General features: G+C 36.7%; 1 protein-coding gene across 1 annotated transcript in view; it reads left to right on the top strand.

The window, feature by feature from the left end:
- Positions 1-25,667, top strand: part of LOC150085450 (focal adhesion kinase 1-like) — a 377,186-nt gene that overhangs the window by 113,549 nt on the left and 237,970 nt on the right. The window contains exon 4 of the mRNA XM_090374569.1: positions 6,897-6,920. Coding sequence (XP_090230695.1) covers positions 6,897-6,920 — 24 coding nt within the window. The remainder of the gene's footprint in view (positions 1-6,896; positions 6,921-25,667) is intronic.

Below are 25,667 nucleotides of genomic sequence, written 5' to 3'. Positions count from 1 at the left end.
AGAATAAGTGAATACATGTGCTGCATTAGGGTTACTAGAGTAAAGGTGTGTATACTTGCATACACTAATGCTAGGAGTATACTAAACTAAACAAATTTAATAAATGTCAAGTATTGGTTAAATCGTCAAATGCAGACAGTATTAGCCATGGCCACATCATGCAGCGAAGCCTATGGCTTATGCTGCACCAGCCAAAAAAAAAAAAAATAATAAAAAAGAAAAGAAAAAAAAAAAAGAAAAATAAAATAATAAGAAAATTAAAAAAATAAATAATTAACAAGAGAAAAGGAAATAAGACAACCTATGCATTTTCCTTCTCCCATAAGTAATTATCCAGCTGACCTTTAAATTTCCCCAAACTGTCAGCCTCTACCACCCATGTAGCTAACTTATTCCAGTAATTTATAACTCGCTGGTTAAAATAAAACTTCCTGCAATCCAGTCTAAACATCTCCCACGATAACTTGAAAAATTATAACCATGAAAATTTTGCCCTCTTTCATTTTACTTATGGCTCTCAGAGCCTTAAACACCTCAATCAAGTCTCCTCTAAGGTGCCTAGTTTCCAAGCTCTGCAACCCACATATTCGAAGTCTTTTCTCATATGGATGCCCTTTTGCCGATCTCACCAGGCTAGTTACTTGTCTTTGGACCCTTTCAAGAAGCACAATGTCTTTCTTTAGGTGCAGTCTCTATAATTGAACATAGTATTCCATTTGGTCTAACAATAGCCTTATGTAATGGGATTATGATGTCTTTATCTCTACTAGCAATTGTTCGATAAATCATCGCTAGGACACCATGGGCCTTCCTTGCAACCTGTCTACAATGCTCGGAGAACTTCATGTCTGACTGTATTGTAACACCCAAGTTCCTTTCCTCCTCTACAGGCTTTAGTTCAACTCCACCAAGTGTATAAGTTATTTTGGGGTTACTGTTCCCTAGGTGTAATACCTTACACTTTGCTGGATTAAAGCATAGCTGCCATTTTTCTGACCATCCCTGAAGTCTGTCTAGGTCACTCTGAAGAAACTCTGCTTGGCAGTGATCATTAACTACTCTACCAATTTTTACATCATCTGCAAATTTAGACATCATGCCCTCTATCCCTTCATCAATGTCATTTGTGAAAATCAAAAACAACAGTGGTTCTAATACTGATCCTTGGGGAATCCCACTTCTTACATCAACCCAATCTGAGGAATAACCATTTATCACAACCCTCTTTCTACTGCCCTGAAGCCATCAAGCTGTCCATCTAAGGATTTTCCCTGTGATTCCAACCTGTTCCATCTTATAAAGTAACCGCTCATGTGGGACTGAGTCAAATACTTTGCTAAAATCCAAATAAACAATGTCGAAATTATTCCCTAAATCCAGCTCTTTAATGACCCTGTCAAAATAGCTAACCAGATTAGTTAAACATGATTTTCCCTTTACAAATCCTTGCTGAGTATCCTTCAGAATTCCATTTCTATCTAAATGATCCTGAATTCCACCTTTGATCATTGTCTCCATGATTTTCCCTACTACTGAAGTTAGACTAACTGGCTGGTAATTTCCCACTTCACTCTTAGAACCGCCCTTATGTATTGGAGATACATTGGCACCTTTCCAATCCAACAGAATCACGTTGTAGGGATATTTGAGATATGTAGCCATTCAGACAAGGAATACAGAATTTGAATATGGTGAGTACAGAAAGGACAAATGGGGGGGGGGGTGAATTTATGCTCTTGGTTAAGAAGTGCACAGAATGTAATGCAGTGCATCCAAGTCACCTTGAGTGGTCAGCACAATGGCGAGTCAGTTTGGCGTGACATAAGCATTGGGAAAACAAACATGAGAGGACTGTGGCCAAAAAAGTAAAGTGCAGTCATTATCAACCCACTGCAGGATGGAAGCCTCCTCAACAATTCATGCTGAGGGAAATGGACCATAATCTGCCACATGGTCCAGTGCGGGTTGGCAGATCGACCGTATTCAGCAGTCAGGGGTTTGAACCCTGGTCTACTCAAAGAGCATGTGCTACTGCACTCCCGCTCCTGCCCACTCGGCTGCTGATCAGCTATACAGACAAACAAAGTAGGCCAGTAAATCTGAAAATCTTATTATGTTAAAGGTTTTTAACTTTACAGATATTGACCAAAACTCAGAGGTTGGTTACTCACATTGTATCAAGCATTTTGTGGATTTATTGGATGACTTTTTCTGTACCAGCATGTTAGAAAGGCAGTGAAAAAAAAAACCCCAATACTTTTGAACTAATTATTCAGGTCAAGAAGAACTGCTTGAAATACACGCAGAAGATGATATGGACGATAGCAATGAATCGGGATGTCCCACTTTTCCCCGAAAAGAAAAACCAAAACCGGACCGTCATAAACAATCAACTTATAAAAAGCAGTCAGATACATCTTCCACGAACAAAACCAAATAATGGAACAAATCATTCAGTGGAATTGTAGAGGTTTTCGCAGCAACATCGATGATATCAATGAACTAATTCACTGCTTCAATCCTGTAGCTATGTGCCTACAGGAAACCAACTTGACACCCGAAGTTTCCACTACAGTCAAAAATTACACTATCTACAGACAAGATAGATCTGACACTAATAGTGCTCATGGAGGAGTAGCCATCCTGTTGGACTCAAGAGTTCCTTCCAGATGCATTCCATTGCAAACCTCTTTAGAAGCTGTTGCTGCACGCATAGTAATTGGAATCACCGTTACATTGGTCTCAATTTATCTTCCACCTAATCGTCCATATTCTATTCAGGAAATCAAAGATCTTGTGTTGCAACTACCAGTTCCCTTCTGTCTACTAGGTGACTTTAATGCTCACCACCCATTATGGGGTTCTTCCAGCTTAGACAGGCGTGGAAAACTTGTTGAAACGTTAATAGATAGACAGGATCTAATGTTGTTAAATACTGACTCTCCTACCTATGTTCATTTTCCTGCCGGATCAACCTCTGCAATAGACCTTTCCATTTGCTCTCCAGTGCTCTATCCAAGTATCCAGTGGGTAACTCTTAACGACCCTCACAACAGCGATCATTTCCCAATAATATGCGAAGTTCAAACTTCCTGTTCATTACCAACAGACAATTCAGTAAAATGGAAATTTTCAAAGGCTGACTGGATAAAATATAGCGCGCTTGTCTCGTTCGACAACCATATCATACAGTGTTCTTCTATCAACCATGTTACTGAACATATAACAAACCAAATTCTAACAGCTGCAACCGCTGCAATTCCACAATACCAAGTCAGGAAAAGGCGAAAATTAAATTATTGGTGGAACGAAGAGTGCAACAATGCAAAAAAAGAGAAAAACAAAGCTTGGAATCAATTCCACAAACATCCAACCGCTTCCAATCTTATTAATTATAAGCGACTTAGAGCAAGAGCCCGTTATATCAGACGGAAAGCAAAAAAAGAATCTTGGATTAAATTCGCTTCCTCAGTTAATAAAAATACAGACATCAGACTGATCTGGAATAAGATAAAATTGTTAAATGGCAAATTTCCTCCAACATCTATTCCACTAATTAACTGGAATGGACAGGAACTCTCTACTCCTGCAGAAATCGCAAATGCACTAGGATCTGTATTTTCCCAGTTGTCCTCCTCAACTTCTTATGACCAATCGTTTCAAAAAATTAAAGGTGTAACTGAAAAATCCAAACTGAATTTCACTGACAGATGTGCACTAAAATATAATCAACCATTTACCATGGTTGAACTTCAGCATGCTCTTACCAACACAAGGAACAGCACTGCTGGCCCTGATGGGATATTTTATATAATGCTCAAAAATTTAAATACAAAGTCACAGTCATCACTGCTGTTCTTCCTCAATCTCCTCTAAACGAAGCTCCTCTAAACATCAGAAGAAAGATGTTACTATTGAACTACGCAACCAAGATTCAAAGTCAGTCGACCCATCCTAATTGGTCAATATTTAATGATCCGCCACTCATGATGTTTTATAGAAACAAACCACAAGCAACTAGGCCTGCAGGTATTAGGTTAATGGAACTAGCAGAAAACTGGAATATACAACTCAATAAAGTCCACCAAGAACCTACAGATCACGTTCCTCCATGGTCTGTTGTCATGCCGTGTTGTGACTATTATTTCCACCAATGGGGGAAACACTCTTTAACGGGTATTAACATCCAGCAGCTCCACACTGCACATTTACAAAGTTATCCCGACTTTGCGAAAATATATACTGACGGCTCAAAGTCTGAGAATGGATCAGGTGCAGCAGTGGTATTCCATGACACTATCACTTCCGTGTCACTTCTGACAGAATGCAGCAGTTACACCACTGAATTATATGCCATAAAACTTGCTCTGGAAAACATTTCCCATCTCTCAATCAAAAAGAGTATAATCTACACAGACTCGCAAAGTGCCCTATTAGCAATGCAAAAGATTTCCCCATCTACTCATCCGCTACTACAGCTAATCAGATCAGAATTGATTCGTCTCCGAGATCATCGGCAAAATGTTGTCTTCTGCTGGATCCCAGGCCATACTGGAATACCGGGAAACGAAATTGCAGATGATGCTGCCAAGCATCCATCCAGCACATCCCCAATGAATTTTCTGGTCCCGCTGAGGGATTACAAAGTATATGTACGAAATATATGTAAGGAACGATGGAAACTACAGTGGCAAATGCACATTCACAACAAACTCCTTGAAATTAAACCTATACCGCAATTATGGGCCTCCAATTTTCGCACAAACAGACAAGAAGAGGTTGTCCTGGCCAGAGCCCGAATAGGCCACACCCATTTGACCCATCTATTCCTGTTATCAGGTAATGACCCTCCACAGTGTTCACATTGCCACAAGCCACTCACAATAAAACACATACTCCTGGAATGCATCTTGTATAACAACTCCTGTCTAATTTCATTCACTTCTCTCTCAAACTTACAGGAATTGTCACTTAGCCATATCATAGGTGAAAATTCAAACCTTACAGAATTCTTTTTCTTTCTGAAACGAATCGGTTTATATAACCGTTTCTAACTGCTTCCATAGAAGCTAATAAAATTAGTACTAACTACTATGATAGGTGCAATATGGCCTAAGTAGCCTTTGCACCAGAAAAATCCAAGCACAACAACAACAACTTCTATATTCCCTTGGTATGGGGTCCTTGACTTTTGACAACTGTATGCAACCTCTGCCCTGGTAACCGCACACAGCGTGTCTGGCAATCGCGCAATACTGAGCTATACACTCGGTTAGGTCCGGGTTGTAGGGAATGTATGCGGTGGCAACTGGTGTAAATGGTTCTCTTCATCCATGCTCCACTTCTCGGATATATTTATATATGATCCTCTGGGGTAGCCACATTTTCTGAGATCCGCTGCTCTGGCAGCTGCACACAAGCAACCTTACACTCGTATACACTGTCAAAAGAAAATGTCAAATGTTTTAAGAAAAATGGAGCAACAACTATGAGTTTTAAATTACTATATATGAAATAGGCTGCATTAAATTTTAAGTAGAGAAATATGTGGGATATATTTATACAAGTTACAAGTAAAATTTATAAATTTAATAATTTATGATTAAATGCCTAGCTCTAAGCCTAGACAAGTAACATCTTTACAATCATGCTTTGCAGTATAGTTCATTACATAATTGAGAGTCAATAAGTCAAAGTATGGGGAAAAAGTAGCTTTTTTCCTTACTGAACATGGCATTTATTTTTCAATAATCACCAAAAAACATTTATACTCTTGTTTATCTCTTTGCTATATCAAATTCTTTAAACCTGCTGCATAAAAAAGATATCAGGTACTGCTGTCATAACCAGTAACACACATCATTTTCAATCTCCACATCTCAGGTCAGGCATCATAGGTCTGTTGCTTTCATCCTGGTCCCAAATGTGCATCAATGCAGTGGAAGCATGTTGGTGATGATGAGATGATGTACTTCACCCCTAACAAAGACGTTAAAGCTGTAACATCAGCAGGGAAGGTAATAGTGACTGCTTTTTGGAAGTTATCGTGCTCTCCTTGTTAATTTTCAAAATCTAGGAGATGTGAATGCTGCATCATATTATATACTTGCAAAAGCATTTAGGGACTCAGTTTTCATAAAACAGCATGGGATATTGAGGCATACCAGCACATGCAACCCAAGATATCATTAATGATTTATGGTGAAAACGTTTTGATCATATTTCCCAAAAGCTTTCCTTGCCTGTAGTGATTTTCACTTAAACAACAGTTTGGTGGCAAAGATTTTTTGTATGGTGTTGGGAGTTGAAAATGCTGTACTTGCTGTTTACAGCAGCAGCCATATTTTTACACACTGTGCTCCCTGAAAAGTAATGGTACAAGTGTATAAATGTTATTGGTTGTTGCAAAATAAATGATATGTTCAGGTCAGTTTCCTGCTTGCTTCTTTTTTTTCCTTTACTGTTTGATTTACTGATTCTTGAAGGTCTTTAATTATAGCTGTGGTTAGCAGATCTCATCTGGAGGGAATAGAATCCCCTCCACATGAGTTCAATTTTTCAGCCCATATGACATGAAAATCATATGGGCTGAAAAACATGTTTTTCAGCCTGTATACATATATCTGTACAAACAAATATATAATAATGACCATAGGAACTAGAATACTATGTGAACTGCTGCAAAAGGTTTTGGATTTAAAATCTTAGGTAACTAAATGTTTTATCACCTGTTGTAGTATTGTGCAGCCAAGTGTATTTATATGAATATTAGTTTTTAGTAGTATGAGAACTGTAACTCAGGAAACTTATTTGATCCATTAGGTCATTCAGAGATATGTTAAAATATTTTCAATTACATAAAAATTAAAACGTAATTTTTTGTTTCTTTTTATTAGTGCAACCTGATGTATAAAATGAAGGTAAGGATGGATTAGTTTTTCTTTTCTATAAGCAATTTTGCACTTCCTTCTGATGAAATGATGGCTAAAAAATTAAACTTCTTTGGGAAAATTCCTAATGTACCTTTTACCTTTTTTGCTTCTCATGCAAAGTCTGTTAAAGACATACAGTTAATCATTCCATTTATTGTATGCTTTTCCTTCTATACATTGTGTACTTAGAGTAAATAAGAATAAATTGTCCTTAATTTTTTTTTATTCTTCCGTTTCAGTTATGTAAACTGTTGAATAGGTTTTGTTAACATATTGCACATCTTTTTTTTTAACATAGGTACATATTACAGAAGATGAATATGATAAATATCAGAACAAATAACATGTTTTTTTGCATATGTACTTTTACATAATGCATATTCAGTGAGTAATATCGCTTTCTTGATTTTGGACAGAATTAAATTTCTGTGGTATACTAGGGGAGTTTTAAAAGTTTCTAGCCTCTTGTAGAAGGAATGCTGGAAAATTGTGAAAACTCATTTTTCAGCATAGTCCACTCCTTAAGTTAACACATTTTCTGGCACAGTCCGTTAGCTTTTGTAGCCTGCTCAAATACAGTTCATCACTGAGTTTGATTCAGTTTTATTTTGTTTCAGGGTTGAAGGGGTGCACCCATGTTTCGTTCTTAGTGACATATTGATTCAAACCAGTTGTTGACTGGATCCATCACAGCATTGTTACTGTTAAATTTCTGCTCTTTCAAGTCCTTTTGAGATTTGGAAATATAAAAATGGTCCAATGGAGCCAAATCCAGCAAGTAGAGCAGGTGCTGTAATAGCTTGAACCGACAGTCATGCAATGTTTCCTGAGTCAAATGCTGTGGGCACCAGTGCATTGTCTTGATACAAGATGACTCTGGCCAATTTCCTGAACCTCTTGAGTTTCAATTCCTCGCAGAAACATCTCAGTAGGTTAGAATACTCTACATTGATTGTGGCACCTTGTTCCAGGAAATAAGCCATGATTACTTCTGCATGACTTTCCCAGTTGATTTCTGCTCTCAACTTTTTAGAAGGGGGAGAACAGGGATACTGTCACTGACTCAGTTTTATTTTGTTTCAGGGTTGAAGGGGTGTACCCATGTTTCGTTCTTAGTGACATATTGTCCCCAAAAATGAGCTTCATTGCTTCAAAATGCTGCACAATTTCATGATAATGCCTAACTTTTTCCCGCTTCTGATTTGCATTCAGTGCTTTAGGAACCCACCTCGAAAAAGCCTTTGTTAAAATATTCCATAATATTGTGAGCTTGTGCATGGGAGATGAACGTTATCTCAATGTGTTTCGATGTTATTATGTGGTCTTTCTTGACCAGGTCATGAATGGCATCCACAATTGCAGGTGTTGATGTGGTAACAGGCCTCCCACTGCAGGGTGCATCTTCAACACTGTCTTGTCCACGCCTGAATTCTGCAACCCAGTTTTGATTGTGGTGTATGAAGGACAAGATTCCCTAATATTTACTTCATATCTTCATGAATTTCTTTCAGTGGCATTTTGGTACCTTTTAAATGAAGGTACTCAGTGGTTCTATAGTGCTTGATTCTCTCAATACTTACTATCTTCATTCACCTTCCACATATCAGTGCCCTCTGTAAAGAAGAAGGATATAGTTACAAACTTTAAATTTTTTTGTGAACACACAAAATGAGTTGCGGCACAGTTTGGCGATATTGTCTTTCATGAAAACCTTTGTGATCTGTATTGGGCTAAAAACTTTTCAAATCCCCCCATAAAAGAACTACCTTTCCAGACAGGGGAATGAAACTTTATCCTAAAATAGGAAAGTTGCAAGATAACTTTAAGTACTAAATTTTAGTTTTTGAGTGTACGGTGTGATTTTGAAAGATCTGTCCAAAGTTTGGAAGTTCTGCTCACCAAAATTATGAAAAAAAGTTCATATGAACATGGGCCTGGAAATGCTTCCTTGCTGAGTTACAGCTACATTGCTACTCTTGGTGGCAATCCCAAACAAAGTGCTGCATGGAAATTCACATGCACAAATGATCATTTTCTAAGATGACAATCAGTGGCCTTCAACATTTTCCTCTAAGGACAGTCATTCTAGGAATGCTTCCTAGTAGAGATCCTGGACTTCCCTGCTGTTACCATTCACGCAGCTATATGATAATTTTCATGTGTGTCATTTCAGCATTTGAACAGTGATTCATACCCACAAGAATCTGTAATGAGAAGGAAAAAAAAATCACTCGAATAGCACTGTTGATAATAATCTCCAAATTGGGGGGGGGGAAATCTTTGTTTTACTGTTGGCCACAACGTGACTAACAGTAAAAAAACAAACATCAGTGGCTGTAAAGCATTACTATTACTTACTACATGTAAGTAATGCTTACTACTATATATTACTTACTACTATATATAATAAGAATATGCCAGTTGTATGGCAAGCCAAGCAAGTGGCAAATAGAAAGTAAACAGTATATAATAACTACAGCAACAAATGAAGGGGGGATAAAACGAAGTAAAGGGCATCCTCCCCCTTTGTGGCACCTGGTATAAATTTTGTGAAATATTACTATAAATAGCGGGGGAATAAATAAAAAATAAAATAGGCCACCATTATGCTTTATTTCATTAGAGGTTAACAATTGCCAGGGAATCACTGCATTTCAAACATTGAGCAAATCAGTGCATCATTGACCTCACAGCTAAACTAGTCTACCCACAAATATATTGGATGCAAATAATGGTGGCCCTTATGCAGTGAAAAATTAGGCTATAACAGATCAGAGCACTTACAAGGCAACAACAAACCATTGACAGAATAACAGTTAAATAATGATGTTGAAAGAAATTGAATAAGAGATAGCAGTATGAGTGGTGTATTAGCATCATGACTCACTACTAGCCATGTAACATAAAAGTAAACTTTAATTAAATAAGTAATAAAGGAAAGAAAAAAAACAGAGAAAAAGGAAAAAAAATCAGCAAAGCAAATATTAGTGGCTCAAAGCATTATCTACCACATATTGTAGAAACACCATTATAATGTAAAAGAAGAATATGCCAGTCATATGCTAGGTGAAGGAAGTGGTGAATAAAGTAAACTGGTATCTGACTACAGCGGCAAACGAAGAAAGAGAGGTTGGGATAAATTGAGATAAAGGGTATTAGCATTAGTTGAGGCATATGATGCAAGAAAGCAAGCTTATACAGCATCAATAAAAAAAAAAAAAAAAAAAACCTTCCCATTTTGCCCATACGGTCACTCCAAATGTTTGTCTAGTTCAGCGTTAAATTTATTTAAGCTATCAACTTCCACAACAACAGATGGAAGTCTGTTCTAGCAGGGTGTTGCAGAAGGAATGTGCTCCTGACAATTTAATGCAATAATGCAATGTAACTGTTTATCAGTGTTACTGCAGGCTAACATATTCCCTGTTATGTTCAACATATTTTGGGCATCTTTTTTTTTCAGAAGGTAGAGTGCATGCTTTTTCTCTTTTACAAAAACTTGTAAAAAAGGTAACAAAAACTTTATTTTGCTTGGTACTCAGCAGCTCTTCTTGTATTGGCATCGATGTGCTAGCAACTTCATCTGCCCTGACAAAATCCATAAGCTCCTTCAAAGTTTCCCATCCCTCAACATTGCTATTACATTCATTTTCTGAACCACATTTTTTGATGATATTCTTTCCAGAGTCACTCTTTCTGAAACAGTTGATTATTATGCTTGGTGCAATACTGTCCAAGCAAATGTATAGTGCAAGAAAGTGATAACAATATTTCAGATGTATCCATGACACTGTGGCTGCAAATTGTTCCCTCCTGTTGTGGATCAAGTTCCTTATCAGGCAGGCTCTGTGCTCTCTTGAGGCATTATAAATAATGCCTTGATCCAATAGCTGCATTAAACAGGTGATATTGGGAGGTAAAACAACAGTCATATATTCATCAACTTAAGTGCCTGAGCAGAATATACTATGTAATGATCTAGGATAATCAAAATGTTCTTTTTTTTTTTTTTCCGAAGCCATTCTGACCATTTGCAATATCCAAGATTGAATAACTTTGACCATAAGCCAAGTACCTCTGTTGGCCTCATAATCACATGGAAATTGATTAACTCTTTTAAAATATCTTGGCTTGGAAAATTTACCAACCACAAGTGGGTGCAGTTTTGTACTGCATAATAACAGAATAGTGATTCTTTGTTTACTTAATTTTCCACCATTAGAAGATTTTCCTTGAATAGCAAACATTTTGTTTGGCAGCAAATTATAAAATATTTTATTGCCCATCTTGTTAAGATTAAAGAATTCCTCATTCTCTGTCAGCTGATCCAGATTTGCTTCAAACATTTCACAAAACTAATTTATTCACACCCTTAATTCTTTGGAGCTACTTCTTCATTTGAAGTTGCTAATTCCATGTTTTTGAGCTACTCAGCCTCTTCTTGCAAAATTGGACATGATGTGGCAAATTAGATGCACACATTGTTGGTGCATCTCAGTTTGTTTTGAGCCCCTCATGTTTTTGTACCATGAGTTTGTTTCCTGTTTTTTTAAAATTTTTTTTATTGTTGCTCTAGTGTCATGCACTTTGCAAGGTTTTTTTTCCCCTTTTGATTTCTCAGTATCATAAACAAAGTAGGTAAAGCAACATTGTATCTTTAGCAATGTATGTTTTGCTTCCATCCTATCGGCGCCTCCGTAGCCAGGTGGGAAGGAGCAGCAGTGCATAGCACACGCTTCTTGATTAGACCGGGGTTTGAGCCCATCACCACCAAATACGGAGGATGCGGAAAGGTCAGGGAATGACCACCGCATATCCTAGAGCAATATGGCCTTAGTTGCTAATGCTCCTAACCAACCAACCAACCAACCAACCAACCAACCAAACAAACAAACAAGCTTCCATCCTATCAGCCTCTTGTATAATTTTCAGTTTAATTTCCAGGCTTAATTCTCTCCATTTATGTTTTGTTGCCATAACCTCTTGTTCAGGTTTAATATAAACTGACTGAATTAATTTAATGACAAACTCCAAAAAAGATATTAGCTCAAATCTTTTAAAACTGGCACGAAAATTAGGCTCTTCTGTCTTCCTTCTTTTTAGCATTTCAGCTGATATTTCATCAAATTTTGAGGTTTTCCATTTTTTTATTTCTTAGTGACTTCAGCAATTGATGTTTTTTTAGAGTGTATTTATGGTGTAGCTACCATAAAGTGTCTTGTTTACATAAAAGAAAATTAACAACTCAGTGCTATCTTTTGGAGCACCACCATAGCCGGGTGGGCAGGAGCAGCAGTGCGTAGCACACGCTTCTTGATTAGACCGTGGTTCGAGCCCGTGACCACCAAATATGGAGGATGCAGAAAGGTCAGGGGATGACCACCGCATATCCCCAGAGCAATATGGCCTTAGTTGCTAATGGTCCTAAAAACCAAATAACAAACAAAACAAACAAACAAGCTATCTTTTGGGAAATGCAGAACTTGATGATCACTCATGGGGTAATAAAAAAACAACTGTGCTGAGCTTTGTATTACTCATACAAAATGACATCATTTCTCATAGGTTAAAAATGGACTTTGATAATATATATTAACCAAATTTTGTAATAAACAAATATGTTTAAATAGAAAACCTATCCTTTTTCAGGGGAATGATATGTGTTTCATATAAATGAGAATTTTGTGTAAACTAAGTTTGAGTATTAATGAGATTCTACTACATAGAGAAACTGGAGAGTAAAGTATCAGACAAGATCACTGCACCATAAAACAGTTGGACATTATATTTCCCTAGAATGTAAATATACGTTTTGTTTTTTTAGCTAGAAAGAATAAACTGATTTAGCTAAGAAGCATAAATGTACTTTGAAATTTATATGTAGCTTATATATACCTTAGTCCAAGGAGAGGCAGTTGCCCTAAAGGAGTAAAATTAACATTGACATCTTTATTTATATATAGCTTATATATACCTTAGTCCAAGGAGAGGCAGTTGCCCTGAAGGAGTAAAATTAACATTGACATCCTTATTTATATATACATAATATGCTGTCATTTATTAATAGAATGTACTGAATGGCAGTTTTCAAGGGGTAGCACCATTCAGTATATCCAATCCATAATTATCACCATTTAATGTATTGAAATTATAATTATCACATTCAACATATCTAACCCATAATCTGTTTCTAATTCTGTTCTACCAGGTATAGCTGGGCTGGGAAGTTGGCTACATATGATAACACATAAGGGGGTAAACTAAAGTAAATGGTACTAATTTACTACATGAAAGTTTAACTGTTTTATTAATGTTTTGTTGAATTACATTGAATACACCTCAGTAGAAACACTTAAACAGTTTGGGAACATTTCAAAAAGTTACTGTTTCTCATGTTAGGCCTATAGAGTGGATTAAAATAATAACCAAAGTTAGAAATTAAATTTAATGATTATTGCATTCATTATTAAATATATATAAATTTGTATGACTTTTACTGAAATAATAGATTACTCTTCTGGGTAGTGGTGATGATGAGGATTGGGAGTGAAAAGGAGATACCTGACATTAAGAGCACTGCCTATATTAAATGGAATATGTTTAAGATTATAAGGAAATAGGAAATAGCAGTATAAACTACAGAAATAACTAGAAAGGCAATTTACATAAGAACAGTACAGTTAATATCCTCCTTAGAGTACAGATTGAAAATAAAGTGGAACATTATTATGAAAAAAGTATAGTTAATAAACTCAGAAAATATGGTGAAGATTGGTTTATTGCTTGGATTGATGTGGAATGATGTATTGGACCTGGAGGGCATGTGAAAATAGTGGGCTTATTTTATTGGTTCCCTCAAACTCCCGAGGGAGCCAATAAATTAAACCCTGAAACTCCTTCTTTTATGTAAAACAGAGAGTAAAGAAACTCCTTGATTTACAAAAAAACAAGGAGTTTCAGGGAACTCATGAGGAAGCCAATAGGTAGTTAGACAATGACAAAATACTCTTAAGAATGTGAGGGTATTGGGGAACAGGGAAACTTTCCTTTGGCCAACCAGTGTAGTTGAAAGTAGTCTGGAGCAATTGATTAAGGATTTCAAAATAAAAAAAGTAGAAACAAAGACCATAGTCTAAACTAAAAACTGCGACGAGTTTGAAGCTGAAAGGGTATAAGCTAATGATAATGAAATATGACTTTTGGGAAGAGGATTCTATAAATCCCTCATATATTTCTCTATATGTTCCCCATATGTTTCCTCACCCCTTCTGGTATTTTGTATTGTTTTAAAATATTTCACACTGCCTCTGTCAAAAGCCTTTTGATAATTGATAAACGTTGGCTGAATATTAGCATTAGCAAAGGCACATGATGCAAGCTTATATAGCATCATCCAAAAAAAAAAAAAAAAAACACATACCATTCTCATTTCACCCATCCATTTGCTCCAAATGTTTGTCTAGTTCTGCCTTGAATCTGTTTAAGCTATCAACTTCTACAACTACAGATGGAAGTTTGTTCTGGCAATCAAGCACCTGCTGGCTAAAGGCAAACTTCTGCACATCTATCCTACAACTGTCTTTCCTCAATTTGAATTTATGCCCTCTTAGGCGATTATTCTGAGAAAGAGGAAGAATCTCATCAACATTGAGCATGCTCAAACCATTCAAGGCTTTATACACCTCAATCAGATCACCTCGCAGGTGCCTAAATATGATGCAAGAAAGCATGCTTAAACATCAGCCAAAAAAAAAAAAAAAAAACTCCTTCCTATTTCACCCATCCATTTGCTACAGAAATTTGTCCAGTTCTTCCTTGAATTTATTTAAGCTATCAACTTCTACAATGGCCGATTGAAGTTTGTTCCAGCCTTTAGCCAGCACTTGCTGGCTAAAGGCAACTTTCTGCACATCTGTTCTACAACTGTCTTTTGCCAATTTAAATGTATGCCCCGTCAAGTGTGTAATCTGAGAAAGAGGAAGGATCCCATCAGCATTGAGCTTGTTCAAACCCTTCATGGCCTTATATACTTCAGTCAAAATCACTTCACAGGTGCCTAGTGTCCAGACACTGCAATTTCTGGACCTTAAGCTTTTCTTGGTACTCATTTCAGCAGCTTTACATCCTTCCTAAAATGAAGCCTCCAGACCTGTACGCAATACTCAAGGTGTGGCCTGACCATTGCCTTATACAAAGGGATAATCACCTCCTTATCCCTGCTAGTAAAATTTCTGTATATGTATAGGTGATGCCATTTTTCACATTTTGTTATATTTCTTAAAATATAAATTTGGTCTGTTAAACTTCCTTTCCAAAAAAACCTGCTTATTTTTTATGTAGTACATTTTTTATTTCACTTGAATTATGTTTAAATTAGAATAGGTAATATTTTGCTTGGTATCGATAGGAGTTATTCCATTCAAGGTATCACTCTTATATAATTTTATTCATCATCAGTATCAATCTTATATAATTTTATTCATCATCATCATCATCATCCATTTGCAATCCACTACAGTATGAAGGCCTCTCCAGCAACTTTCCAGTTCCTTCTGTTTTGTGCAATGGCCATCCATTTATTACCCACGAACTCGTGAATTTCATCTATCCATCTCCACTGTTGTCTTCCACGTTTTCTTCTAGCTCCTCTTGGGTACCATTCTGTTATTTTCTTAGTCCATCTGTCATGTCTTCGAGCTATGTGTGCTGCTCGAGACCATTTCAGTTCTTTTAGTTTTAACAATGTCCTTTACTTGAGTTTGTTGCTTAATTCAAGTGTTTCTCTTAATAGTGTGACTCCTAATATAATTCGTTCCATTCTTCGCTGTGTAATTCTCAGCTTCTCTTCCATTCTGTTGGTGACTGCCCAAGTTTCACTTCCATAAGTCATGGTGGGGAATATTGCTCCTCAGTATGTGACTATATTTCCTGAATGCTGTCTATAGAAAATTTATTCTTCTCTTGACTTCCACCCATTTATCATTATTTCAGCTTTTTTTTTTTTTTTTTTTTATAAAAACCCCAAACACGAGAGGTATTAGAACCTATAGTACTTAATACCTTGCTTGGGTTGGAGGTTGAGAAGATGAAAGAAGATATTTGTTGACATTAGACTTTAACTTCTGTAGACTGTAATTTTCAGGAAATACGTATGAAGGAAGTGTCCGTGGAAGTATCTGTAGAAGAGGCAAGCAGCAGAAACAGTGTCTGAGACAGCGAGCGGAGAGACTCTTAGAGATGAGTCATTAATTAACCTAACTGCCCTCTTCTGAATGGAATCTAGAAGCCTGAGAGAGGTTTTGGGGGCACTGCCCTAGATGTGGGAACAATATTCCATGGTAGGCTGATGTGCGATTTTTACAGAGTGAATAGCTGTTTGGAAGAAAAGTAATGCCAAGAGCAAAAGAGAAAACCAAGTTTTTTAGATGCAGAGGAAGCAATATTTGTAATGTGCTTGTGCCAAGAGAGAGAGAGAGAGAGAGAGAGAGATTAGAAGTCAGGGTAATCCCCAAAAGAGAGATATCATCTTGCCTAGAAATCGGAGTGTCACCAAAGATAAGCACAGGAGCAGAAGAATCCTTTTTGCGAGATATAAGACAAGACTAAGTTTTAGAAGGATTGAAATCAACTAAGTTGTTTTTGCCCCACTGGAGAATTACCTGGAGATTGGCATTTAAGAAATTGGTAGTGGATATTCGAGAAATTGAAGTTGATTGAGCAGGGTGAGGTGTCTCGAACTGGAAAGTGGAATGCAACGTGCTATCATCAGCAAAACTATGGATAGGATTTCAGTTCAATGGAAGAAGGTCATTAATATACAAGAAGAAAAGAGTGGGGAAAAGAACTGAACCTTGGGGGACACCAGCATTAGTGGAGAAGTTAGAAGACAGAGCCAAGAAGACAGAGAGCCATCTACTGTCATCCTCAGTGAGCGAACAGAGATAAAACTAGATAACCAAATACAAAAAACAGCTGGCAAACCATAAGATGGAAGCTTGTTTAGAAGACCTTTATGCCAAACACAAGCTTGTTCAGAAGACCTTTATGCCAAACACGAGCTTGTTTAGAAGACCTTTATGCCAGACACGATCGAAAGCCTTTCTAAGATGTCAAGAGCAACTTCTTGTGTTTTGCCGAACTTTTCCATTGAATTTGTCCATAAATGGGTAACATAAGCCAGAATATCACCAGTGGATCGATACTGATGGAATCCATACTGATGATCGTTGATCAGATGGAAGGTTTCTAGATAGTTTAAGAGTTGGCAGTTAATTGATTTCTCTATTACTTTAGAAAGAGTAGAAGTAATTGCAATGGGACGATAATTGGATGGGAGGGATTTTTCACCCTTTTTAGGAACTGGCTGGATATGAGCAAATTTCCAAGCAGAAGGAAAAACACCTTTGGAAAAAGAAAGTGAAAAAAGGTGGCAAAATACAGGAGTAAGTTCAGGAGCACAGATTTTGAGAACAAGTGGAGAAATACCATCAGGACCTGCAGCTTCTTATGCATCAAGTTTCGTCAAAATCCTTCTGACATCCTTTTGACGGAAGACCGCAGGAGGCATTGAATGGAGCGTGTTGGTAATGGTGGGAGGTGTTTTACCAAGATCATTAACACATGAGCTTTGGCAAGAGACCAGAATGCTCGGCTACCATTAAGGAAAGAAGCAAGTTTTCTACTCTTAGCCTGCTCAAAATCTAGTTTAAATTGATTGATAACTGCTTTACATTGTTGTGAGCTTTGATGTAAGCAGAAAATGAAACTGAAGAATTGAAAACAAGCCAATTACGATATGCAACATTCTTCTCTTGAACAGCCTTAGTGCATTTATTGGAAAACCACGGTTTAGAAAGGGGGAGATTTTAAAGTGGAGTGTGGAATAAAGGATTCCATTCCTACAAGAATAATTTCACTAGCATGATCTGAGCACACGTTGACATCAGAAGTTTTGAAACAGTAATCTGACCAAGGAAAAGAAATCTCACAAGGTCATCCCATTTTGCATTCTTGTAATGCCAAACAACACGAGGTTGAGAATGCTCCATTGGAGAAGACAATCACCAAATTGTGATCTGTGGTGCCTAAAGGACCACTCACTTCGATCCTGTACTTAGAGGGGATGTTTGTGAGAAAAAGATCAAGCGTGTTGGCTGTATGGTTTGGATTGTCAGGTATTCTGGTAGGTAAATGCACAATCTGTGCAAGGTCATTTGTAATTGCAAAAGCCTCAGCATCTCAACCAGCTGGGTCGGTGTGACTAGAAAACGGAAGCCAGCTGGAGCTGTGAACATTAAAATCACCAAGGAAAATTACCTCGCTGTTAGTAAAGTTGGGCTGGAGAATGTCAAGTTGCAAAGAGAGGAAGACAAAGAGCTCCAAGTGATTAGTGGAGTTGGGGAGAACGGTAGAGACAACAGATGAATTTGACACGAAGTAGAGAGATTTTAAGCCAGAGAAGATTGAAAAGACGAGATTCCAAATTACCAAGTCTCTGACAGTGAATATTGGAAGAGACATATGCATAAGTACCACCTTTGAGGTGAAAGGAATCGTACAGCCAATAATTTGGGCAACTCAGATGAGCAGTAGTTATCAACCGATAACTGAGCTTTTGTCAGAAAAAGTACATTGGCTTTGGCAGACTGTAAGTGGAAATGGATCTCGTTGTGATTAGAACTGAGACCATGTATATTTGTGAAATGAACTAGGAAGTGTTTGGTAGGTTTAGATCTTTTTGCAGATAAGCTTACTCTATTAGTTTGATAATTCAAGGTGTATTCAATAGTAAGAAAAAGTTGCAGGGGGGGGGACTTGCTGTGTGAAGTTATGAAATTTTTGGATATGGCGTACACATGGTAAGAATATACCTAGATCCTTGACTTAACGCGGCCTCAACAACTACTCGGACTCTCTCCAGTCACTATCTGGCAGAGTAGAGTACCGTAGCAAGATTATACACTAGCCGATCTGGAAGCCTCCTAAAGAGTTACTAATAGGTTTGTTCCGGTGTGCTAACGAGCGGCCGAACTGCAAACACCATTTTAGAGCTGTACCCTCAAAATGTAAGAAAGATTGGATCTCGCCATGATGTCCATCATAACCTCAAAAGTCATCAGTCATACTGCATGATGGAAGAGATAGGTAATGACTTGCCCCAGATAAGTATATGTATCCACCTTTTCAATTACTGCTCCTTCAATGATTATATCCCTTTCTGTGGCATACTTTTTCAGCATTACTTTTGTTTTAACCTATACTTCTTTAGTCCGTAATCCTTACTAACTCTGCATAACTGATTGAGATTTTTCTCTAATTCTTTGGAATCATGGCTTATGATCACAATGTCATCTTCAAATTGTAAATAGTTTAGGTACTCTCCATTCACAGTGACTCTTTTCTGTGACCAGTCTAATCTTCTGAAAGCTTCCTCAAGGGCAGCAGTAAACAGCTTCAGAGATATTGTGTCTCCTTGTTGAACTCCTTACTCAATTTTAAATTTACTACTGTCTTTGTCTAGTCCAGCGTTTCCCAAACTTTTTTAGTCACGGAACACTTTTCATCTCACAACATATTCACAGAACACTTACGAAACACAAGTTTAGTGGGAGTCAAATAACTGTTTGCTAATACTTTATTACATATGATGCACTGTGCATCAGCACCATCTTTATTTCCATCGCATGTAAAGCTGAAATTCAAATAACTGTCATACTTTCGTTTTGGTCTTTTATTAGTTGGTTCCGTTTTTTTCACTTCAGATTTTTGGGGAACAAAAGGCTGCTATTGTTCATTCTCACTTTGAAGTGTGACAATATTGGGTTCATTTTCGTTGACCACAGTTGCACTACTATAAGTACTTTGCTTCTCATTTTAAAGTTCCTTTTTTTCAACCACCAATCGATGATCACATATTTTAATAATAATATTTCGAAATACTAATAATTATCAAAAAGAATTTATACAAGGGAGTGAGTTTAGTTATGATATCCTCCTCTGCTTCAACCCGTGTACTCCAGGCTAAATCTCATATGAATGGCATACTAGATAGATCACCACGTTGCTACTTTTTCGTAGATGTCATTACCTCTACGCATACTTCTCTATGTAAAGCCTGCCAAAATAGTGTTCCGCGGTCTGTTTGATTATTAGTCTATGCTAGTATATTAATAACTGAAAAAAAAAAAAAAAAAAAAATTAAGTTAAATATCATAATGATACAAAAGTGGTGTACGCTACAAATATGCAAAATTTATTTATTTATTTTTAATTATTAATTACAATTTTTCACTGAACACTTGTTCACATCTCACGGAACACTAATGTTCCGTGGAACACAGTTTGAGAAACACTGGTCTAGTCTAATAAAGGAGGTAGTGTTCTCGTATGTTTTCTTCAAAATCATCATATATGGGGTATCTATGCCTAGTCTTTCCAGTGTCTGAAACATTGCGTTATGTTGTATGGAGTCAAATTCCTTTTCGTAATCCACAAATTCCAGGCATAATGGTGTTTTATATTCATTTGCTTTCTCCATTACCTGTGATATTACATGAAGGTGATCCATAGTTGAGAATCCTATCCTAAAGCCAGCTTGCTCTTTCGGTTGATTCTCATCAAGTATTCTTTCTAATCTGTTAGTAATAGCCCTCGTGAACAACTTGTAGATGTGGGATAACAAGCTAATTGATCTATAATTTCCAACTTCTGATTTATCTCCTTTCTTATGCAGCAAAACTATGATCATTATTCCACTCCTTAGGTGTCATTCCTTTTCTAATGCATTTTGTGGAGTCTTGTCTCTTCCTCCCAATTTAAACAACTCTACAATAACTTCATCTTCCCCGGGGTTTTTTGTTTCTTCATTTTCTTTAATGCCTTTCTACCTCATCAGGAAGGATATCGAATATGTCTAAAGTGACCAGATCCTTAGCATCTCGATGCAGGACATCTGGGGGGGATTCCCCCCCCTGATGTTGGTGCATAAATTATTATAACCTTTAGCTTGTACTTCTTAGAAATCCAGAGTTGTAGTCTTTGACACCTTGGTGATGTACTTATGAATTCCAAAATGTTTTTTATATTTTTATGGATCAGAAAGCCAACTCCAGTTTCGCTCCTTTCGCTGTTTCCATTGGTGCACAGCAGATTTACACTTGATAAACTTAAGTGATTCATTTGTTCTTGTTTCAGCCAAACCGATGATATTCCAATTCACGTTTTCTAATTCCTTTTCCAGCTCTAATCTCCTATCTTCACCACTGAGTGATCTTGCATTATAACAGGCCAAGTTCAGTTTCCGTGCATGGCAGCCTGGTCATACCCAGAGATTCTTAGCACCCTCTGCTTCCACTCTGATCCTCTGGCTGCCATATGAGGGGAGAGTGAAAGCTGCTGGGGACAGAGGACCATTTGTTTCATTGTGCTGGAAGGTTTGGTCTTTTCCTCTTCGTGCTGACCAGACATCTTGAAAAGAACCACTCTACACGTTTGTTGCCACCTAAGTGACGTAATAGGGCTTACCATCGAGAAGGTGTGCATGATGAATTTTACGGAGGCACGCCAACCGGACTTCTAAATCTTCTGAAATAGAAAGATATTGGATTCATCAGTGTTTTAAGACTGTCTGATAACACAGAATGCCTGTTCCCCTCTAAGCCCCGTAATAATTTTATTATTTTCCTTTATTCCAATTTTTGGTATTTGTTGCTCTTCCAAAATTTTATTTATTAAATGAGTCATATGTATAATTAGGCTCCTCACCTTTTTAGTATTTCAGCTGATATTTCATCAAATTTTGATGATTTTCTATTTTTTAATTTCTTAATCACTTCAACTTCTCATTGCATTAAGATTCCTGTTTGCATTTTTGTAATTCCTTTCCTAACTGATTTTTCACTTTGCCTTATATTTTTCAACAGTTAGCAGGTTTATAAAATGTCTGCCATCTTTTCCCTTGCTTTTCCTTTTCTGTAGTTAAGATTCCAGAGGTTTGAGTCCTATGTTTTGTTTGTAATCATTTATTTTTTTTATTATTTTGTATGAAACCTTATACAAAATAATAATTCCTTTTCTGCTGCTTCCAATTATACCTTTGATTGATATTCTTATATTGTATGTAAAATCAGATTTCAGGTGAACAAAGTTTTTCATTATCCAGGGTGTTTACATAAAGTTGGTGTACACCTATGTAATTAGCATATGTGCTGTGAAAGGTAGATCCATCGTTGATTGCACAAATGTCATTCAAATAAAAGCTGGAAAAGGTAAATAAAAGTTGTATTTTTACTAGCAACACAAACTATGCATGACAGTTTTCAATATATTCCACATTACATTCTTGCAATGTTGCACTAATTCTGAAATTCCCACTTCAGTATATGGCACCCATTTTAGTTATGGCTGTTTTAAAATTTGAAAAAGAGCTCCCAATTTTAAAATAGTGGCAGTGGGGGGGGGGGTGAATTCACTCTAATGTTAAGTAAAATTCATTCACTCTAATGTTAAGTAAAAAGTAACTGGTGGGAGGAGTTAGGCCTGTCAGATGCTGCTAATCGCAATGATTGCCTGTCAGTTGTTGCAAGTAGCAGATTGGAAGGGGTACCAGATTTTAAAGTTTAACCCTCTTTTCATCTAAGGAGAAGTGCTGTCCTCTTAGTGTGCCATTTAGTGATAATCATGTGGAGCCAAGTCTAAACATGGAGGATGGGGTAATAGCTCATACTTCATCTGTATCTCATTCATTGTTAGAATGGGCAGAGCAAGGATTCATTATTATGCTGTGAGCACGTGCCTAAGGACATTGAATCTCAACTTTCCTTTCAAATTACTTGCTTTAAATGGTTAAGTACATCATAGTATGTGCCAATCATCACTGTTCTCCTCTCTCCAGAATCACTATTATTTGATATGCCTTTCATAATTTTCTCTGCTGCTTTGATCAATGCTTCTGAAGGGTTCAAATTATGTTGGGAATAAACTACACAACTATACATTGTTGTGGAATATAGAAACAACCTACTTTTTTTTTTAGTTTGATTACAGTTTTTAGATTCAAATGCAAGTGTGTAAAGCACCTATTGTCACCAGGAAAATATTTCCTCCATTTATATTTAGCCTCATATTTAATTTCCCCCATTTGTATTTTTTTTTTAATGAAAACCCCAAACACGAAAGGTATCAAAATCTATCGTACTTAGTACCGTGCATGGGTTGAAGGAGAAGTATGGGGGGAGGGGGATGCCGGAAACTTTGCTCTAGAGGCTAAACATGAGTTTCACCACTTCAAGCCTCCAATAAGCAAAGTGGTGGTATTTCACCGGTTGATGAAAGTCTTACTTCTTTCAGAAAGATTTGGTGAGAAAGTAATTTGAAGGGGAAAAAAAAAAATCCAGTAATTATTATTATTATTATTATTTTTATCATGCATATCACATTAGTTATCCATATACTTTAGTTGAAGAGCTAGGCATTATGGTAGTGAGTTGATTGGAGAAATAAATGGGCAACATGCAGTACAGAAAAAAAAAAAAAAAAAAAATCTGGTTTTTTGACGCTGTGTATATGAAAGTGGTTGCCCTTTTGATTGGCTTATTTTTTGTTATCAATTTAATTAATACATAAATAATAATTTATTACTATGCATTTATTTTATTAATCACAAACCATCCATGAAATACATATTGCATTTCAATTTTTATTAAAATCTGGAAGGAAACATGTAAAGTGCATTACAAAAAAGTTTAGTAAATATTACTTTTTGATGTATGTACTGTGAAGTGAAATAGATTACTTTTATGTATTATTAGTTAATATTAATGAATTACCCAGTAATTGATTGGTAACAAGTTAGTTTCACTTTTCACTTGTTAATCACAGAAAATAGAAGTTCATTTAATTTAATTTTAAAAAAATGCCTAAATGTTACAGTATTTATGGTACACATGTGCATTTTAATGTTGGTATGTCTTCTGTGTTCCATTTGAGATTATTAATTTTTATATATTATTCATAGATGCTCTAATCTGATATCCTATAAAATCAATCAAACATGGAAATAAATGACTTGGCACATGAAAATGATGGTACACTGAAAATAACACACCAAATGTGGGAACAATATTCTATGGTAGGACAGATTTGAGTTTACAGAGTGAGTAGCTGTTTAAAAGAAAAGTAATGCTGAGTGTGAAAGAGAAAACCCAGTTTTTTAGATGCAGAGGAAGCAATATTTGTGATGTGCTTATGCCAAGAGAGAGAGATTAGAAGTCAGGGTAATTCCTAATAGAGATATGCGATCCTGTCTAGAAATCTAAGTGTCATTGAAGGATTTGAAGAGATTAGAAATCAGGGTAATTCCTAGTTAGAGATATGTCATCCTGTTTGGAAATCTGAGTGTCATTGAAGGCTTTATAGATGGGATCACATATTTCTACTAGGAATTAATCTGACTTCTAATCTCTCTTGGCATAAGCACATCAAGTATTGGGTTTTCTCTTTTTCTCCCTGCATTACTTTTCTTCCAAACAGCTACTCGCTCTGTAGAAATATCATATCTGTTCTACCATGGAATATTGTTCCCACATCTGGGGTGTTGCCCCCATAACCTCTCTCAGGCTTCTAGACCCCATTCAAAAGAGGGCAGTTAGGTTAATGACCCATCTCTACAAAGTCTCTCTACTCTCTCTCAAAGATGTTTTGTTTCTGCTGCATGCCTTTTCTGTAGATACTTTCGTGGCCACTGTCTTCTGAATTGGCTTCTATAATCCCCCCATTCGCTCTCTCTCTCTCTTTTCCAAACCCATATGAACACGTGCAGCAACCAGTCAGCATCCTTATACTGTCCAACTTCAAACTTACAGAACCAACTTTTCTTCTTCCTCGTTTATTCCTTCAGCATGTTTTCTGTAACAACCTTCCTTCATACATATTTCCTGAAAATTACAATCCATAAAAATTAAAGGCTAATGTCAAAAGGTATCTTCTTTCATCTTCTCACTCTTCAACTGACATACGGTACTAATTACTATAGGCTCTAATACCTTTCATGTTTGGGGTTTCAGAAAAAAAAAAGTTAGTGCATTAGGAGGAATAAAAAATTCAGTGGCAATTAGACTTTTTGTTACCCTTTTCTACATGTAACCCAAATGACTTGATCTGCAGTTGAGTGCCTTTGGTACTATTCTGAACAGTGCTGAAACTTTCAGTAAAGTGCACACATATCTACTTGAAAATAAAATCAAACAAAAACAGACTAAATTTCCATGACAAAATCATGTGATTTTGTCATGGAAATTTAGTGTGGTAATTTTTATCTTACAACAGTCAGAAACTTCTGAAACAGTTCATTATAATTAAGAAGAATATTGAGAGAGAGAGAGAGAGAGAGAGAGAGAGAGAGGGGGTGCATACTTATGAATTTACACAATGAATGTTTAACCAATCCACAAGCAGAAACATTTTTTGTGCCATAGTTTTCCAGAACCACAAAAAAACACACGCACGAGGGGGTATCGAAAAGTTCTTACCCTTACCTAGAAATAATAGCCCTAGAAAGGTGAAACTTTAATCCTTTTCTATGTACTCCATGTATAGTAATACATTTCTCTCATCTGCGGATCAGTTATTCAATGCCTTGATCATAGCAGTCCACACTTTTTGCCTGAAACCACAATTCCACTCCATTGATGACTTCCTGAGACGAATCAAAGCAGCATCTATGTCTTTGTTTCTCAA

This window comes from Mastigoproctus giganteus, chromosome 5 (assembly GCF_048544385.1).
Source record: "Mastigoproctus giganteus isolate SK-2022 chromosome 5, ASM4854438v1, whole genome shotgun sequence".
NCBI lineage: Eukaryota > Metazoa > Arthropoda > Arachnida > Uropygi > Thelyphonidae > Mastigoproctus > Mastigoproctus giganteus.
The sequence above is the reverse complement of the archived record's forward strand: the minus strand, read 5'-3'. Positions and strand labels throughout refer to the sequence as shown.